Source organism: Chiloscyllium plagiosum, unplaced genomic scaffold (genome assembly GCF_037043375.1).
Source record: "Chiloscyllium plagiosum isolate Xiang-an unplaced genomic scaffold, Cpla_swu_hap1 HiC_scaffold_20, whole genome shotgun sequence".
NCBI lineage: Eukaryota > Metazoa > Chordata > Chondrichthyes > Orectolobiformes > Hemiscylliidae > Chiloscyllium > Chiloscyllium plagiosum.
In genome coordinates, this window is record NW_028270158.1 from 55035629 (window position 1) to 55055291 (window position 19663).

General features: G+C 41.8%; 2 protein-coding genes across 2 annotated transcripts in view; one reads left to right on the plus strand and one right to left on the minus strand.

Annotated features, from left to right (window-relative positions):
• LOC122560525 (GRB2-related adapter protein-like) overlaps positions 1 to 19663 on the plus strand; it is a 262677-nt gene that overhangs the window by 80572 nt on the left and 162442 nt on the right. The gene's annotated exons all lie outside the window — the stretch shown is intronic.
• LOC122560527 (transmembrane protein 94-like) overlaps positions 1 to 19663 on the minus strand; it is a 109657-nt gene that overhangs the window by 38594 nt on the left and 51400 nt on the right. The window contains exons 13-14 of the mRNA XM_043711235.2: positions 15686 to 15834; positions 1665 to 1762 (exon numbers count right to left, since the gene is read on the minus strand). Of these exons, the coding sequence (XP_043567170.2) occupies positions 1665 to 1762; positions 15686 to 15834 (247 nt within the window). The remainder of the gene's footprint in view (positions 1 to 1664; positions 1763 to 15685; positions 15835 to 19663) is intronic.

Below are 19663 nucleotides of genomic sequence, written 5' to 3' on the forward strand. Positions count from 1 at the left end.
TACCTTCTTCCCAATGAAGACACTGCTGTCATCTGTTGGATCTAAGATTTGCTATTGCACTGGCAGTTCCATTCTTCCAAAGTGGTAGTTAAAGCAGGTGGCAAAGATCTCACCTGCCGTTTGGAAATCTGTCACCCTCTGAGTCAGTCTGAAATGGACAGTGGCACCTTTCCTCAGAATCAAAGAACCCTAGAGTTATAGATCCTGCTCAGCAAGAGTTGTCAACTAATCAAAGACTAGGAGCTTTTTATGCTCAGTACCCCCATTGTGGCCAGTGCTGCACCCACTCAAATACAAAGATCGCCAAGGACCCAGGCACAAGTGAGTAGTGGCAATGGGGAGGGTCACAATGAGCGACTGTCTGGGTGCTTGGCAATGAGGATCCCCTGTCCACAGGTGCCTGAAAACCAATATTCAGGGGTTTGTTCTTCACACTTCCCCACATAGCGAGGCCCCACACCCACTGCTGGGTGATTGGTGGTGAGATGAGACTGTTAATTAATTATTGTGCGTATAAATAGCCCACTTTCGGGGCAAAATTGGCAGCAGGTTAGGAAAGCCACCTGCCACAGTCCAAATTGTGACAATGATGGAAAGAAATGAGTTCTCTACCATCATCTTCCTGCCTCTTCTCACAGGGGTGGGCATTAACTTTTGCCCCCACACGAACATCCCTGAGTAATAAAATATCCCACTAACAATGCTTAAGGTGTTTTAGACCTTCGAATAGACAATAATTTATTTACAACGTCTTTACATATAAGACCAGAAAATGAAAGAGCAGAAGTAGGCTATTCAGTCCATTGAGTGAACGCTACTGTTTGATGAGATCATGGCTGATCTGATATTCCTCAACTCCACCTTTCTACCCTTTGATTCCCTTACTGAATAAAAATCCATTTATCTTTAAAACATTTTGGAGAAAAATAAATATTGTGACCAATAGTTTTGTGACTGCATTTAAAGAATCATTATGGAGCAAAGCTTCAGAGAAACATTTTTTTGGTTATGGTTTTAGAGATGTTAGTTTGTAAATTCTCTACAGTGTATCTTAGTTGAATGTCTTCAACTGAATATTTGAACCAAAAGGTTTAGTAAGTTGCAAAGTATTTGCAACTGAGTTCAGTGGTCTTGATACTAAGGAACTCCAAATCTTAATTCTTCTTTTTGAAATGTTAACTTCAATCTAATTCGAAAACACCACCAACTGTTTGGCTAGTAATAGTGTGTACTTAGTAATTAAAGTTGAAAGGACTTAAAAGGGGGACATACAGTAAAATAAATCTACCAGAATGTAATTAAATAATTATATTAAAAGCAGATGATCCTTTTCCAGAATTTTGAAGTTTTATGCATCTATCTGGAGGTTAAAACAATTGTATGAAATATAGGCCATTCATAATTTGTGTCTTAGGCACTTCAGTACTTAGATCTTAGAAATTTTGTTTTTTCTCTAAATTCAAAAGGAAGATGAATTGAAACTTGCATTGTTACTATTTGTATACAAATTAGCTAATTTCAGGGCAGATTCACTTAGAAGAACATAAATTATTCAGAACTTAATAAAGACTAAGATGTTTCGAATTTAACAAATTTGTTTTTGTAAGTCATTATTTTCTTGATATATTTCGATAGTAGATCATTTGCTCATCTTAGATACTTACATCCATGTAGAAGAATGAAAAAAGCTACAATCTTCTGAGCCAGCATAAGAGCATTCCCATATTCGTCAAACCAATTGGGTGACACATAACTTGAATTCCTGTTTGTATTAAGATTAAAGGGCAGAGATAATGAATATCATAAGGACATATCATGTGTATCCAATTCTCCTAATGCTCTGAATTGTAAGAGACTAATGTAATTATTAAACATTTGTCATGCTCGATTAAAGTTCTTCTTGACATATATATATATTTAAGACTTTATGTCAAACAATGTTTTAGTCAGCTAAAGTAGATTTTATTGTGTGATACATAAAAGATCTGTCTAATAATTGAATCAATATTGTATGAAATTCTATGCAGTTAATGAGAATAATTTTCATGATAAGTTGACTCGATAATTCATCATAAATGGCTTAATATTGCATGGTAATCAATTTTTTTAATGTTAACAATTTATTGGCTTCATGCTATTTTTATAATCTTACCTATAAGCAGAACGCTCAGTGAGTATGACTGCAGTTCATAGAGTGCTAGGAGAATCCAGTCTGATATCGGAAAAGGATGCAAATGACGAGCAATTCCCTCTGTTCTTAAATTTACATTTCTACTCTCTCCTTCTCCACAACATTCACTTAAAAGATAGGGGAGACTTGCACAAGTATCATGTCAATTTTGCATTGTAACAAGCTGCAGAGAGTTGTAAGAACATGAACATTGAGCAACGAAAGGCTGTTCTTGTTCCAACAATTCCCTGCAGCTTGTTACAGTGTAGAATTGGCAGAGGAATAGGAACAGAGGCTCCATGAGTTATTTTGATAATGTGCAATTTGCTCAATCATGGAATCTACACCCGCAATTCATCAGCTAATGAAAGGTTCTACAAAGCCATTCCTTTTTTCTTGCACACCAAAGATTAATCAGGGAAAATTCTGGAATATCTATGATCTCACTTTTTGCCTTGTGCATTCTAGACCTGTTAATTTTCAAGGCCCCATGACATCTGGAAGTATTTTGTTCCACATTCCTGAATTCAAATATTTCAAAAGGGAAACAGATAAATATTCAAAGGAGAATGATTTGCAGGGCTATGTCAGTGAACACGACAGTCAGCCTAATTGAACAGCTCCTTCAAAAAGCTGGTGCAGCAAAGACAATGGGCCTAATGGCCTCCATCTATGCTGCACCATTTTATTGTGCTATGATCTATTTTTCCTTCTCTGAATGGAAATACAACATGGTTTTGGAAGATAAATACAAATAGCACTGCATGTGATATAGAACTATAAAAGAGAATGTGAAAAAAAAATACGAGCAGACCAAACAGTGGCAGGTTGCAAGGGAGAACAAAAGTATCTGTGATAGGATAGAGTGCAAAAGAGTCGAAGGGGGAGGTTTTGCTAAAGTGTTGGTGTTCTCATTGTCAGGATGATTTCTGGTTGCTGGCATGCTTGAGCAAGAGGGGGAAATTAACAGCTTGCAGGTGGGGCAGTTAGCAATTTAGTTTGCAAGTGGGCTTTCAATGTTGCTATTTCAATCAGAGATTATCAGGACAGCACCAGCAAGAGAGATGGGCACCATATTGAATTGCACTGAGAAGAGAGAGCATTAATGAATGCTTCATAGAGCAAGTGTCCGGAGACTGGGCAGAGGTGTGATAGCCACAGTTTTGGGGCACAAGTATTATTTACTGCTGGTGGCATCTCCTTTCACCATAGAGCCTGCGGCTCTGAAAGCTCAACTACCCTTGACTCCCCTGCCTGCCACCTGTCAAATCCAGAATGCCTTGGAAGCTTCTGGGAGTCTGTCTACTCACAGCTTCTCACCTCACTTCACGGATAGGGGATTGCTCGACCTCTGGAAAATACCAGGAGCTCAGGTGGGCACAATTGTGCAACTTGAGCGTCTGCCAATCCAGCCACTGGGATACCTCACTGGCAGTGAGATTATGTTGAATGCCATCCTGACAGGGTTTCCTGGCATTTTACCACCACTTTCTGAACTAACTCAAGTCACCCATCACCAAGTCACCCTTTATTTACACATGCATAGTACATGACACCGAGCCAGCTAGCTCAGAGCTGACTTCTAGAGTGAATAGAACTCCTGACACCCCAATTTATGTCTGTCAGCCAGGACTCCCCGATTGGACCAGGTTAACAGCCCCAATCAGGAAACTCATATTCTATGAGGCCCAACTAGCTGACCTTGATCCAATCATGACACTTTTCACCACACACACCTCACCACCACAATTCCCAACATCTGTGTCTCACAATAATTACACCCAAGATGAAAGAAAACATTTCGAGCTGCAAGGTTAAACAGAACAGTAATGGGACAAATAAGGAGAAGTCTGAATGGTAGGAGCCTGAAAACAAAATACATCTGAATGCAAAATAAAGGAAATATCGAGAAAATGAGACAGAAACAAAAAAAAGTGCAGAAGGACAAGACTAAATTTGGGGCAGCACAGTGGCTCAGCAGTTAGCACTGCTGCCTCACAGCGCCAGGGACCTGGCTTCGATTCCTGCCTCGGGTGAATGTCTGTGTGTGGAGTTTGCACATTCTCCCTGTGCCTGCGTGGATTTCCTCTGGGTGCACTGGTTTCCTCCTACAATCCAAAGTTGTGCAGATTAGGTGAATTGCCCATTGTGTTCCGGGATGGGTAGGTTAGGTGCATTAGTGTGGGGTAAAGGTAGAGTAGTAGGGGAATGGTTCTGGGTGGGTCACACTTCGGAGGGTCAGTATGTACTTGTTGGGCAGAAGGGCCTGTTTCCACACTGTAGGGATTAGAGTCACAAAGATGTACAGCACGAAAACAGACCCTTCGGTCCAAGATGTCCATGCCGACCAGATATCCCAACCCAATCTAGTCCCACCTGCCAGCACCTGGCCCATATCTCTCCAAACCCTTCCTATTCATATACCCACCCAAATACCTCTTAAATGTTGCAATTGTACCAGCCTCCACCACTTCCACTGGCAGCTCATTCCATACACAGACCACCCTCTGCGTGAAAACATTGCCCCTTAGGCCCCATTTATATCTTTCCCCTCTCACCCTAACCTATACCCTCTATAGGTTAGGACTCCCCCACCCCAAGGAAGAGACTTTGTCTATTTATCCTATCCATGCCCCTGATGATTTTATATACCTCTATAAGGTCACCCCTCAGCCTCCGACACTCCAGGGAAAATAGCCCTAGCCTACTCAACCTCTCCCTATAGCTCAAATCCTCCAACCTTTGTAACATGCTTGTAAATCTTTTCTGAATCCTCTCAAGTTTCACAACATCTTTCCGATAGCAAGGAGACCAAAATTGCAAGCAATCTTTCAGCAGTGGCCTAATGAATGTCCTGTACAGCCACAGCATGACCTCCCAACTCCTGTACTCAATACTCTGACCAATAAAGGAAAGCATACCAATCACCTTCTTCACTATCCTACCTACCTGCGACTCCACTTTCAAGGAACTATGAACCTGCACTCCAAGGTCTCTTTGTTCAGCAACACTCCCTAGGACCTTACCATTCTGCTCCTTGGATGCTGCCTAAACTGCTGTGCTCTTCCAGCACCACTAATCCAGACCCTTACCATTAAGTGTATAAGTCCTGCTAAGATTTGCTTTTCCAAAATGCAGCACCTCACATTTAACTGAATTAAACTCCATCTGCTTCTCAGCCCATTGGCTCATTTAATCAAGATTATGTTGTAATCTGAGGTAAACGTCTTTGCTATCCACTACAACTCCAATTTTACTATCATCTGAAATTTACTAACTGTACCTCTTATGCTCACATCCAAATCATTTATATAAATGATGAAAAGTAGTGGACCCAGCACTGATCCTTGTCGCACTCCACTGGTCACAGGTCCCCCAGGCTGAAAAACAACCTCCACCACCACCCTCTGTCTTCTACCTTTGAGCCAGTTCTGTATCCAAAGGGTTACTTCTCCCTGTATTCCATGAGATCTAATCTTGCTAACCAGTCTCCCATGGGGAACCTTGTTGAATGACTTACTGAGGTCCATATAGATCACATCTAATGCTCTGCCCTCATCAATCCTCTTTGTTACTTCTTCAAAAAACTCAATCAAGTTTGTGCGACATGATTTCCCACACACAAAGCCATGTTGACTGTTCCTAATCAGTCCTTGCCTTTCCAAATACATGTACATCCTGTCCCTCAGGATTCCCTTCAACAACTTGCCCACCACCGACATCAGGCTCACTGGTCTATAGTTCCCCGGCTTGTCCTAACCACCTTTCTTAAACAGGGGCACCACGGTAGCCAATCTCCAGTCTTCCTGCACCTCATCTGTGACTATCAATGATACAAATATCTCAGTAAGAGGCCCAGCAATCACTTCCCTTGCTTCCCACAGAGTTCTAGGGTACACCTGATCAGGTCCTGGCGATTTATCCACTTTTATGCATTTCAAGATATCCAGCACTTCCTCCTCTGTAATATGGACATTTTGCAAAGTGTCACCATCTACTTCCCTACATTCTATATTTTCCATAGCCTTTTCCACAGTAAACACTGATGCAAAATACTTGTTTCGTGTCTCCCCCATCTCCTGCGGCTCCACACAAAGGCTGCCTTGCTGATCTTTGAGGGGCCCTATTCTCTTCCTAGTTACCCTTTTGTCCTTAATGTATTTGTAAAAACCCTTTGGATACTCCTTTACTCTATTTGCCAAAGCTATTTCATGTCCCCTTTTTGCCCTCCTGTTTTCCCTCTTAAGTATATTCCTACTGTCTTTATACTCTTCTAAGAATTCACTTGACATATGCTTCCATCTTTTTCTTAACAAACCCTCAATTTCTTTAATCATCCAGCATTCCGACACCTACCAGCCTTTGCTTTCATCCTAAGAGGAATATACTTTCTCTGGACTCTCGTTATCTCATTTCTGAAGGCTTTCCATTATCCAGCCATCCCTTTACCTGTGAACTTCTGCCTCCAAGCAACCTTTGAAAGTTCTTGCCTAATATTATCAAAATTGTCCTTTCTCCAATTTAGAACTTCAACTTTTAGATCTGGTCTATCCTTTTCCATCTCTATTTTAAAACTAATAGAATTATGGTCGCTGGCCCCAAAGTGCTCCCCCGCTTACATCTCAGTCACCTGCCCTGCTTTACTTCCCAAGAGTAGGTCAACTTTTGCACCTTATCTAGTAAGTACTGAATACTGAATCAGAAAATTTTCTTGTACACACTTAACAAATTCCTCTCCACCTAAACCCTTAACACAATGGCAGTACCAGTCTCTGTTTGGAAAGTTAAAATCCCCTACCATAACCACCCTATTATTCTGACAGTTAACTGAGATCTCCTTACAAATTTGTTTCTCAATTTCCCTCTGACTATTAGGGAGTCAATAGTACAATTCCAGTAAGGTGATCATCCCTTTCTTATTTCTCAGTTCCATCCAAATAACTTCCCTGGATGTATTTCCGGAAATATCCTCCCTCAGTACAGCTGTAATGCTGTCCCTCACCAAAAATACCACTCCCCCTCCTCTCTTGCCTCCCTTTCTATCCTTCCTGTAGCATTTCTATCCTGGAACATTAAGCTGCCAGTCCTGTCCCTGTCCATCCCTGTGCCGTGTTTCTGTATTTGCTGTGATATCCCAGTCCCATGTTCCTAACCATGCCCTGGGTCCATTGCCTTCCCTGTTAGGCCCTTTGCATTGAAATAAATGCAGTTTAATTGATCAGTCTTACCTTGTTCTCTGCTTTGTCCCTAACTGCCCTGACTGTTTGATTGGCTTCTGTTCTCAACTGTACCAGTTTCAGATTGATCTCTTTCCTCACTATGCCCCTGGGTTTCCCCCCCCCCCCGAGCAGTTCTAGCAAATCTCCCTGCCAGTATATTAGTCCCCTTCTAATTTAGGTGCAATCTGTCCTTCTTGTACAGGTCACTTCTATCCCAAAAGAGCTTCCAATGATCCAAAAATGTGAATCATTCTCCCATACAGCAGGTCCTCAGCCATGCATTCATCTGCTCTATCCTCCTACTCCTACCCTCACTAGCTCATAGTACCGGGAGTAATCCAGATATTACTACTCTCGAGGATCTCCTTTTTGAATTCTGCCTAACTCTCTGTAATCTCTCTTCAGAATCTCAACTTTTTTCCCTTCCTATGTTGTTGGTTCCATGTGTATAATGACCTCCTGCTGGCCCCTCTCCACCGTGAGAACATTCTGTACCCTCTCTGAGACATCCATGATGTTGACACTAGGGAAGCAACACACCATTCTGATTTTTTGCTGCTGGCCACAAAAACGTCTATCTGTACCTCAGACTATAGAGTCCCCTAACGGAATCGATCTCTTAGAACCCGTCGTACCCCTCATTGCATTAGAGCCCGTCTCAATACCAGAAAAGTGGCTGTTCATGCTATGTTCCCCTGAGAATCCATCCCCTCTACATTTTCCAAAACAGTATACTTGTTTGACTTTTCCCCCTTCGTATAACTGCCGTCCATCACATCTCCTTGCTCTTGTAAATTCTTCATTGTCTCTAACTGTCTCTCCAAACGATCTATTCGATCTGATAGGATTCGCAACCAACGGCATTTATTGCAGATATAATACTCAGTTACCTATAAACTCTCCCTAAAATCCCACATCCAACAAGAAGACCATATCAGTCTACTAATGGCCGTTTTTGCTTCTTTCAATCTACAGGCCCAGAAAATAACAAAACACTGCTCCAGGTTAAACTAATACTTATGGCTTATATTTTAAGTTTAATCAAGAGACATATTCAATAAAACATATAATCAAGATAGAACCCACTCTAATCACTACTGCAGACTTACTGTAAGGCCATGCTTAAAATATTCACCTAATCACTTATCTGTTTCTGTGCTGTGACCTCTTCCAAAAATGTTTCCACAAGATTAGTTGTGAATTTCACTGTTTGTAAATTTTCCCAGACTCACTCTGATGTTCAGCGATACTTGAATTAAACAGCAAAGGCAGTAACTGTGCAGGTTCACTGCTGTGTTAGTTAGCAATGTGGGTTTCTTTCTCTCTCTCTCTCTCTCTCTCTCCTGCACTGACCTCACCATGTGCTTCCTTTGTCTCTTCCTCTCCCTTTTAAAAGTGCTGTTGTTTTGACTACTTTTTTCTCCAAAGTTCCAAAACAATGTAACTGCATATCAAACAGTAATTGCTGCTCCTGGAATTCGAGGAAATCACCTCCAACATCTAAAATACCTCAAAAAAGGAGCAGCTGTTACAGCCAGAAATTTTTCCCATCCTTCATCTTGGATTACCCAGAATCCGATTCCAGGCCAGGGGTTGTGATGTAAAATCCTTGAATAAAATATGGAGCTTAGAAGGCTTCCGCATGTCTAGTCAATGATAAGGTTGTGCTCTTTGAGCTTCTGTTCAGTTTTGTTGAAATACTGTGTCTGGTCCAGGACAGAAAGAGCAGAATGAGAATAAGGCAGAGAATTTAAACAATAAATGATTGGAAATTTGGGGTCATACTTGGAGACAGAATGGTTGTGTTCATCAAAGCAATCACACTGTTTGCATTTTGTCTCCCCAGTATAAAAGAGACTGCATTATGGGCAATGAATGCAATCTATTAACTGCAGAAAATACAAGGAAGTTGTTATTGTACACAGAAGGACTGTTTGGTGCCTTGAATATTGGCAAGAAGAGAGGTTAAAATAAACCCTTACGCTGAGAAATCTTTTGTTGGTAATCCCTCCAGTGCTCCTCGCAATCTTCTATAAGGCAATAAGATTTAATAAGCCATAATTGTCCATTTGGCCCATTGGGTCAATTCTACCTGCTGTTTTGCTCTCCTTTCTGCCTTTAACTTGCTCAAATCCTAAGTTTCCTTAGTTCTGATCACTGGCAGTGAAATATTGATTTGAAATTTCCCAGCCCCCAAAAAATGTGGTCAGTAGCGAGTCAGTTGGCAAAATATGGCAAGATCAGAAAAATGAGACCCTTGATGTTGAGAAGATTTTCTTTTCCACCACGGTTTTCAAGGTGAGCTTAGAAGCTTACCATTGAGCAGAAAGAAGCCTATTTGTATTCATTAACATCCCATTATTATCTATTCTTGCCTCATTGACAAGCAATTTGCTATTTCCCTAGAAGGCAGATGGTGACAATTCCTTACATTTGGTTAGCAAAACATCTCCAGGCATATTGCATGGGCAACAACTACTTGCATCCACTCCCTCCCCAACCTTGACCACAGAGATTGGTATCAGGCTTGCACTCACCTCACTGCGTGTTCATGGTTCACTTCCGACTTGCTTGAAATACGCTTCTCTACTTTGGATCACACTCACACCTTTCATTGTAATGTTGGTACAAGGAATTTTGACGGTATTAGGCAGGAACTTTCAAAAGCTGATTGGAGGCAGATGTTCGTAGGTAAAGGGACGGCTGGAAAATGGGAAGCCTTCAGAAATGAGATAACAAGAATCCAGACAAAGTATATTCCCGTCAGGGTGAAAGGTAAGGCTGGTAGGTATAAGGAATGCTGGATGACTAAAGAAATCGAGGGTTTGGTTAAGAAAAAGAAGAAAGCATATGTCAGGTATAGACAGGATAGATCGAGTGAATTGTTAGAAGAGTAGAAAGGAAGTAGGAGTATACTTAAGAGGGAAATCAGGAGGGCAAAAAGGGGACATGAGATAGCTTTGGCAAATAGAATTAAGGAGAATCCAAAGGGTTTTTACAAATATATGAAGGACAAAAGGGTAACTAGGGACAGAATAGGGCCCCTCAGAGATCAGCAAGGTGGCCTTTGTGTGGAGCCACAGAAAATGGGGGAGATACTAAATGAGTATTTTGCATCAGTATTTACTGTGGAAAAAGATATGGAAGATATAGACTGTAGGGAAATAGATGGTGACATCTTGTAAAATGGCCATAGTACAGAGGAGGAAGTGCTGGATGTCTTGAAACGGGTAAAGGTGGATAAATCCCCAGGACCTGATCAGGTGTACCTGAGAACTCTGTGGGAAGCTAGAGAAGTGATTGCTGGGCCTCTTGCTGAGGCTATCATTGATAGTCACAGTTGAGGTGCCAGAAGACTGGAGTTTGGCAAACGTGGTGCCACTGTTTAAGAAGGGCGGTAAAGACAAGCCAGGGAACTATAGACCGGTGAGCCTGACCTTAGTGGTCGGCAAGTTGTTGGAGGGAATCCTGAGGGACAGGATGTACATATATTTGGAAAGGCAAGGACTGATGCGGGTTAGTCAACATGGCTTTGTGTGTGGGAAATCATGTCTCACAAACTTATTGAGTTTTTTGAAGAAGTGACAAAGAAGATTGATGAGGGCAGATAATAGATATGATCTACATGCACTTTAGTAAGGTGAGCGATAAGGTTCCCCATGAGAGACTGATTAGCAAGGTTAGATCTCATGGAATACAGGGAGAACTAGCCATTTGGATACAGAACTGGCTCAAAGGTAGAAGACAGAGGGTGGTGGTGGAGGGTTGTTTTTCAGACTGGAGGCCTGTAACCAGTGGAGTGCCACAAGGATCGGTGCTGGGCCCTCTACTTTTTGTCATTTACATAAATGATTTGGATGCGAGCATAAGAGGTACAGTTAGTAAGTTTGCAGATAATACCAAAATTGGAGTTGTAGTGGACAGCGAAGAGGGTTACCTCAGATTACACAGGATCTTGACCAGATGGGCCAATGGGCTGAGAAGTGGCAGATGGAGTTTAATTCAGATAATTGCGAGGTGCTGCATTTTGGGAAAGCAAATCTTAGCAGGATGTATACACTTAATGATAAGGTCCTAGGGAGTGTTGCTGAACAAAGAGACCTTGAAGTGCAGGTTCATAGCTCCTTGAAAGTGGAGTCACAGGTAGATAGGATAGTGAAGAAGGCTTTCCTTTAATGGCCAGAGTATTGAGTACAGGAGTTGGGAGGTCATGTTGAGGGTTGTCAGGACATTGGTTAGACCACTGTTGGAATATTGTATGGAATTCTGGTCTCCTTCCTATCGGAGAGATGTTGTGAAACCTGAAAGGGTTCAGAAAAGATTTACAAGGATGTTGCCAGGGTTGGTGGATTTGAGCTATAGGGAAAGGCTGAACAGGCTGGGGCTGTTTTCCCTGGAGCATCAGAGGCTGAGGGGTAACCTTATAGAGGTTTACAAAATTATGAGGGGCATGGATAGGATAAATAGACAACGTCTTTTCCCTGGGGTCGGGGAGTCCAGAACTATATGGCATAGGTTTAAGGTGAGAGGGGAAAGGTATAAAAGAGATCTAAGGGGCAACTTTTTCACACAGAGGGTGGTAGGTGTATGGAATGAGTTGCCAGAGGATGTGGTGGAGGCTGGTACATTAGCAACATTTAAGAGGCATTTGGATGGGTATATGAATAGGAAGGATTTGGAGGGATATGGGCTGGGTGCTGGCAGGTGAAACTAGATTGGTTGGGATATCTGGTCGGCATGGAGGGGTTGGACTGAAGGGTCTGTTTCCATGCTGTACATCTCTATGACTCTGTGACAGTTGAGTGCAGGGAGAGGCATGGTGCATCTTAGTGGTCTTCGCTTGACTTCTTAGATCTCTCACAGTTTGCCACTTCTTGGACGCTCACAGCATTTCTGCCTAGCGTTGCCTATTTAGTTTGCCTGCCTCATTCAGAACTTACAGGGTCACCTTGCCTTGCCTTTGACAACAGATACAAAGTCAAGTGGCTTCCCAAGTCTGCCATCAGTGATTATTCAAGGGTGTGGATAAGTTGCCATATGGCAATGCGCTATGTCAAGTGCATGTCTGCACCACGTGCAAGCAGCCTACGCAGCAGACACACTGTATGTGCATCAACCAAATGACCATGTCTCAATGTCTAAATGGAGTAGTCCTCAGTCAGATCAAAGGGGAATGTCATATCTCAGTGTGTCCCACCATAGCTAGTCAAGGGAAGTAGCTGATCTCATTCCAGGGCTTTGAATGTAGTCAGTTTGCTGCTTGGGCTGCTCAAATTTAGGGGTTCTGCAACTCTGGGGTCAGGCCTGAAGGTTCAGAGCCTGCAGTTAGGGAATTTGTGTCATGTCAATCAAGTCTGTCTTTCCAAGTCAGCCAAGATGGGATAAGGTTAGTCCTGAACACTGATGAGACGTTATGCAAACTGGGCATTAGGGAAAGAATAGCAGTCCCTTACACTAACATAGCTTTGTGTTAAGTACAGTTAGCAGAAGAAGGTGAATGATGTGTACACAAGGAGGTCAGTTGCAGAGAATTACGTGAGATAACTCACGGAAACAAACAAAAAATCACCTTACCTGATTTTTGCTAAACAATTATCGCATTAACGTTGTTTAATTCCACAAATGTTGCTTGATGTACTGAGTATTTCCATCATTTTGTGTTTTTATTCAGATACCCAGCATCTGCAATATTTTGCTTGGAGGAGAAAATGAGGATTGCAAATGCTGGAGAGTCAGAGTCGAAAAGTGTGGCAAAAGCACAGCAGGTCAGGAAGCATTGGAGGAGCAGGAGAGTTGACGTTTTGGGCATTAACCCTTCATCAGGAATGTGGAGGGGAAGGGGGCTGAGAGATAAATAGGAAGGTAGGGCTGGGGAAAGGTAGCTGGGAAGGTGATAGGTGGATGCAGGTGGGAGCTATTAGTGATAGATTGGTTGGGAGGTGCGAAGGAAGATGGACAGGTAGGACAAGACAAGAGGGTGGTGCCGAGTCGGAGGGTTAGATCTGGGATGAGCTGAGAGGAAGGGAGATTTGGAAACTGGTGAAGTTGGCATTGATGCCATATTGTTAGAGGGTCCCAAGGTGGAAGATAAGGCGTTTTTCCTCCAAACGTAGGGTGGCTTGGATTTGGTGGTAGAAGAGGCCCAGGACTTGCATGTCCTTGGTGAAATGGGAGGGGGAGTTGAAGTGGTCAGCCACAGGGCAGTGGGGTTGTTAGGTGCGTCTATCCCCAAGGTATTCCCTGAAACCCTCCATGAGTTGGAGAATTATAGCAATCCTATATCCCTACGAATCCTTTACCAGATGTCCAGTCATCTGTCTTTACTTTTGACATTCTGATGTAGAATTAGCTATTATTATACTCCCTAGTGATTTCTCTCTTGCTTTGGAAGCAACTTGTTTCCATTCATGCCTTTACTCAGTAAAAATGATGAACTTAAACTCAAATTAGTTCTGTCAAGCGACTGATTCCCTTATCAGGGCTACCCCCACAGTCAAATATCAGCATACAATAACTACTAATGAAAGTTACTTGATTCTGGGTGGCCTCCATTAGCCACCAAAAATTACACAATAGGAGTGTTACCTTTATTATCTCACACACAATGTTGTGGACTGCAACAAAGTTGAATATTATCTTCATGTCAACTACATTCCACTTCCTGTATATCCTTTCATATCTTAAACACAGCAGTGGTATGTTATAATATGGTCTTCTGGATGATAGCAGCTATAAGACATAGGAGTAGGCAATTTGGCCATCAAGTCCGCTTCACCATTCAATGAGACCATGGGTGATCTGATAATCCTCAACTCCATATTCTTGTCTTTTCTCCATACCCCTTGACTGCCATACTGATTAAGATTAGATTAGATTTCCTACAGTGCGGAAACAATCCCCAGCAAGTGCACACCAACCCTCCGAAGTGTAACCCACCCAGATCCATTCCCCTCTGACTAATGCACCTAGTACTATGGGCAACTTACCATGGCCAATTCACCTGACCTGCACATCTTTGGACTGTGGGAGGAAACCGGAGCAGCTGGAGGAAACCCACGCAGACACGGGGAGAATGTGCAAACTTCACACAGACAGTCAAGAATCGAACCTGGGACCCTGGTGCTGTGAGGCAGCAGTGCTATCCACTGAGCCACCGTGCCACCCCACGGTGTTGTCACAGTCTTAAATATTCTTAATGACACAACCTCTATTAAAAATGCTTTTCTTTTAAAGATTTCCATAGATTCACCGCCCTGAGGGAAGAAATTCCTCCATATCTTTGTCTCTGTCTTCTCTCAATCACATCATTATGAGATGGCCGTACACTATATTGTACAGTATTCAGCTAAATTATCAGTTGTAAATTATCTTTCAATGTTTCATAAAATTAAGTAAAGTTGGCATAGTTTTAGCAGGTCCTAGGGTTGCTCTCTCGTTAGAGAAAAATGTCTGATATTGGTTCAACTTGAGAGTCATCACGCCTCACATGCTGATGAATAGCATGCTTGAAAATGGCAAGTACAGGGAAAGATTGGATTGGTTAGGGTTGTTTTCCTTGGAACAAAGGAGACTGATCAGTGGTTTAATTGAGATGTACAGAATAGTGAGAGACTTGGATACAGTGGAAGGGGAAGACTAGTTTCCCCTAGCAGAGCATTACCAGAGGACACAGATTTAGGGTGATTGTTAGTAGGATTAGAGGGGACATGCCTTTTCACCTGGATGGTGGTGACTGTCTGGAATTTGCTGTCCAGTTTGATGGTTGAGGTGCAAACACTCAACTCATTTAGAAGCAACCCACATCAGTACCTGAAGCTCTGTAACCTGCAAAGTTATGGGACAGGTGGGACTAGAATAAGTGGCAAGCTTATTCAGCCAAATGGCCTCATTCTGTCCTGGAACCTTCCTATGGTTCTTTATAAATACACTTTCAGGGTGTGATCTGCCCAAAAACAGGTCCTTGCTTCACTATTTACTGAAGCTTCATCCAGAGCTGTTTTCTTAAAAGTTTTATTTTTTGTGGTGGTCTGCCAATTTCTTCCATCTTCAGGAGCAGAGTGAGGTGGAGGGTCCCTAATTTTACCTCAGCAAGATTTGGAATCAAACATCCCCTGTTGGCTGTAACCTGATCCACACACTAGTCATTTAGCCAACCGAGCTAGTTTAGTCACTGCATGTGTAAATATATTAAAGAAGTAATCAGTACCACTCAATCCATATGGACATGATGAATTAAATAGCCTATTTCTGCATTGTTCTATTAAAATATGATAACAGAAATCAAATTGCCACTTACATGAATGGTCCAAATGGATGGCAAGAGAAATTGGTTTTATACTGTTCTTTCATACAGAACCCGTGCAGCATCAATCCAAAGCATGTCAACTGCAAGCAGACAGTCAAGCCAGACTTGACCAGAAAATACAGCACAAAAAACCACTGGGTCTAGGAGTAAAACAGAAGCAAACAACTATTCAAATGCCACAGCTATTGGATTACTAAGAACATTGTTTGATCTGCTAGAAGTTAGAAGAGTAAGAGGTGACTTGATTGAAACATATAAAATCCTGAAGGGACCTGTCAGGGTAGATATGGAGAGGATATTTCCTGTTATGTGAGAATCTAGAATTAGGGGTCAATGTTTAAAAATCAGGAGTTGCCCATTTAAAACAGAGGTTAGGTGAAATGTTTTCTCTCAGTGGATCATGAGTTTTTGGAACTCTCTTCACAAATTAAGGAGCATCCTTGAATATTTTCCAGGGCAGATTGATAGATTCTTGATCGATAGAGGTCAATAGATTCTTGTTAACAAAATGGGTTGAAAGGTTATTAGGGATAGGCAAGAGTGTGGATTTGAGATTATGATGGTGGGGCAGAGCAGGATTGAGAAACTGAATAGCTTACTCCTGCTCCTGATTCATATCTTTGTACGAACCTTTATCTCTCAGGTTTAGAAAAATACTTTGTTTTATGATTTTCCAGTCAAAAACCTTGGGAGGTTTCAGTATATTAAAGGTGCCAGATAAGTTGTCATTGTAATTGTCAGCTTTGGCTAAGTGGCAACACAAATTATTCACTCACAAGCCAAGAGGTCAAGTGCATTTCAGGTTATGAGCAAGTAATCTCGGTTGACAGTCCAGTGCTGTCATGAGACAGTACTACATTGTCAGAAGAGGCAATCAAAAGTCCTGTCTTTCCTCACATACATGATTTCATGTATATGTTTAAAGAAGAGTTGAGGTGTTATCCTGGTGTTTTGACTGGCAGTTAGTTCTCTTTCAATATATTGCTACAGATCTGCTGTTTATGGGACATTTCTATCTGCAAACTGTTTGTTGCATTTCCTACTTTCTAACATATTTGATTTATTATAAAGCAATTTTAGGATGCCCAAAAATTGTGAATGGTCCTATAGCTCAGTGGTTAGCACTGCTGTCTTGCAGTGCCAGGAACCTGGGTTTGATCCTGCCCGTGGTCAATTGTCTGTGTTGTACATGGTCTCTGTGTCTGTGCAGGTTTCCTCCAGGTGCTCTGATTTCCTCCCACAGTCCAAAAGATGTACAGATTAGGAGGGTTGGCCATGCTAAATTGCTGTCAGTGTGCAGGCTAAGTGGAATAGCCATGGGGAATGGGGGGAGGGTCAGTGTGGACTTGATGGGCTAAATGGCCTGTTTCCACATTGTATGGATTCTATATTAATGAAGATTCATTTTCATCTCCAGTTTAGATGTCAATGTCCAACTATTGAAGCAAGGGGAAAGGAGGAGAGCAATTTCATTTACTAATAAAAATAAGTATGGCACAAAATGGAGAGCTGACATGCTAACAACCCTTAGGTACTATTGACATTGAGTAGTCTCATCCCCAAAGAGAAGAATTTGATTGAAGAATGCAGCTTTGAGGCTGGCCTGTCAGTCACCATGACCTGGCTACTGTACTCCTGCTGGCATATCACAGGCTGAGTGCATCTTTCTTTCCACAGAGCAGAAAGTTACATTGAGTGGGTTTAGTATTACATTGTAAATCTGATTTTTAACTTCTGAAAATACTAGCAAATACTTGGCAAATCATGAGGATTTCCTCTGTCTTGAAGCCTTGATCATGTCAGGTTATATCTTCCCCTGTCATAACTAACATTGTTTTCATCCCTTTCTGATCTGTATCAAGTATTACTAATTTCAAACAGATGAACTTCACTCGCATCCAACACATACTTCTTTGCTCTGGATTGTTTTGCTTCTAATACTGGAAATTTCTATGTTGACATTTTACAGTGTCTGCCATTTATCATATGACTTATTTACCAGAAGACTATTCTTAACATATGTGTATTGTAACTGAGAGTGGGAGCAGACCACTTGGCCGGTTGAGCTTGTTCCATCACTCAATACAATCATTCTGGTCTTCAACCTTAACTCCACTCTCTTACCTGTTCCCCAAATCCCATGATTCCTCAGATCCTTTGCCCTCTGTCCTGAATTTTTTGCAATGATGGACCATCCTAAGCTCTGTTAGTAACAAATCCAATGCTCACAACCTTTAGAATGAAGAGATTTATAGAGTCATAGAGATGTACAGCATGGAAACAGACTCTTCAGTCCAACCTGTCCATGTCGACCAGATATCCCAATTCAATCTAGTTCCACCTGCCAGCAGCTGGCCCATATTCCTCCAAACCCTTCCTATTCATATACCCATCCAGATGCCTCTTAAATGTTGCAATTGTACCAGCTCCACCACATCCTCTGGCAGCTCATTCCATCCTTATCTCAGTTCTAAACAGTCAACTCCTTATCCTTAGGCTGTGCCCCATGTTCAAGATTATTCGGCCAGAAGTCAATAATTTCTCATTTTTCACCCTGTCATGTCCCTTCGGAATTTTGTGTGTTTCAATGAGATCACCTTGTATTTCTCAAAACTTTGGATAGCATGGGACCAAATTTCCCATTCATCATTATTCATCAATAGATGTACCTATTCTTCAAGAATCATGTAGTACCTCCTCCTAATATTCTTTATTGTGATTGTGGATTTTCTTAGAATAAAATTACTGGCCTCGAATTTCCAGGAATTTTCAGCACAAAGAATTATGCAGGACATTTGTGACTATGGATTTGAGTCCATTTATTTGGAAAACTGTGAGAGAGGGAAAGTTTAAGATGTGTGAGGCAAGATCTTTTACACAGAGGATGTTAGGAGAAAGTGAGGACTGCGGATGCTGGAACTCAGAGTCGAGAGTGTAGTGCTGGTCAGACAGCATCTGAGGAACAGGAGAATCAACGTTTCGCGCATAAACTCTTCTTTATCCTGATGAAGGGCTTATGCCCAAAACATCGATTCTCCTGCTCCTCGGATGCTGCCTGACCTGCTGTGCTTTCCAGTGCCACACTCTCACCTGGAACACTGCCAGGGGAGGTAATAGAAGCAGAAGTGATAGTAACGCTTAAGAGACATTTAGACAGACACTGTGAATAGGCAGGGAAAAGAGGGAAATGGACCTTATAGAGGCAAAATAGGATTAGTTTAGAATGACACCATGGTCAGTGCAGACAAAGTGGACCAAAGGGGCTGTTCCTGAATTGTACTGGCCTATTTTCTACATAAGCCAACAAGAATGTGCAAGGAGCATGAAAATGAATGTGATACATTCAAACAAAAAACCTTTCAACCTCAAAAATCTATGCAAGGAGAAGGAGACTCTTATGTCCAAATTAGATCAAACTGATCTTGGAGGTTTAGAGATCAGTTGAAATATTAGCAGGAGGTTGTAATTGAATCTCCTCACAAAACCATGGAAGAATATTGTTTAATCTCTGTAAAGGAGCAGAGACCCATACTACAGAGCTTCTGGGGCTGAGGCATATCTGAGAAAAACTTAAGAACTAAATGAAACTTGAGAATTTTAAATCTGAGCAAACATTGGAATAGTTTAACAACCTAACAGAGGTTGATCTGAAAATCCCAGCTGTTAACAGTCACACAGCACTATCAAGCAGCAGAGAATGATCCACGTATTAGAAACGGTGCAACTAAAGGAAATGCTCGTACTATAGTCAGGGGCATGTCAATATAATGCTGTATCAAAGAGATTAAAAGAGAATCAGAGTGTAGTATTGGTCACAACCAACAAAAGCATGTTTCACAGCAATAGTGGTACTGAAAGGATAGCAGCACTTTTGTTATGGTTGTTTAATTAATTTCTGCAGATCTTAAACATAGCAAAGTTTGTTCCGAAGATTTGTAGCTCGGGTGCTCGTTGTTGTGGTTCTGTTCG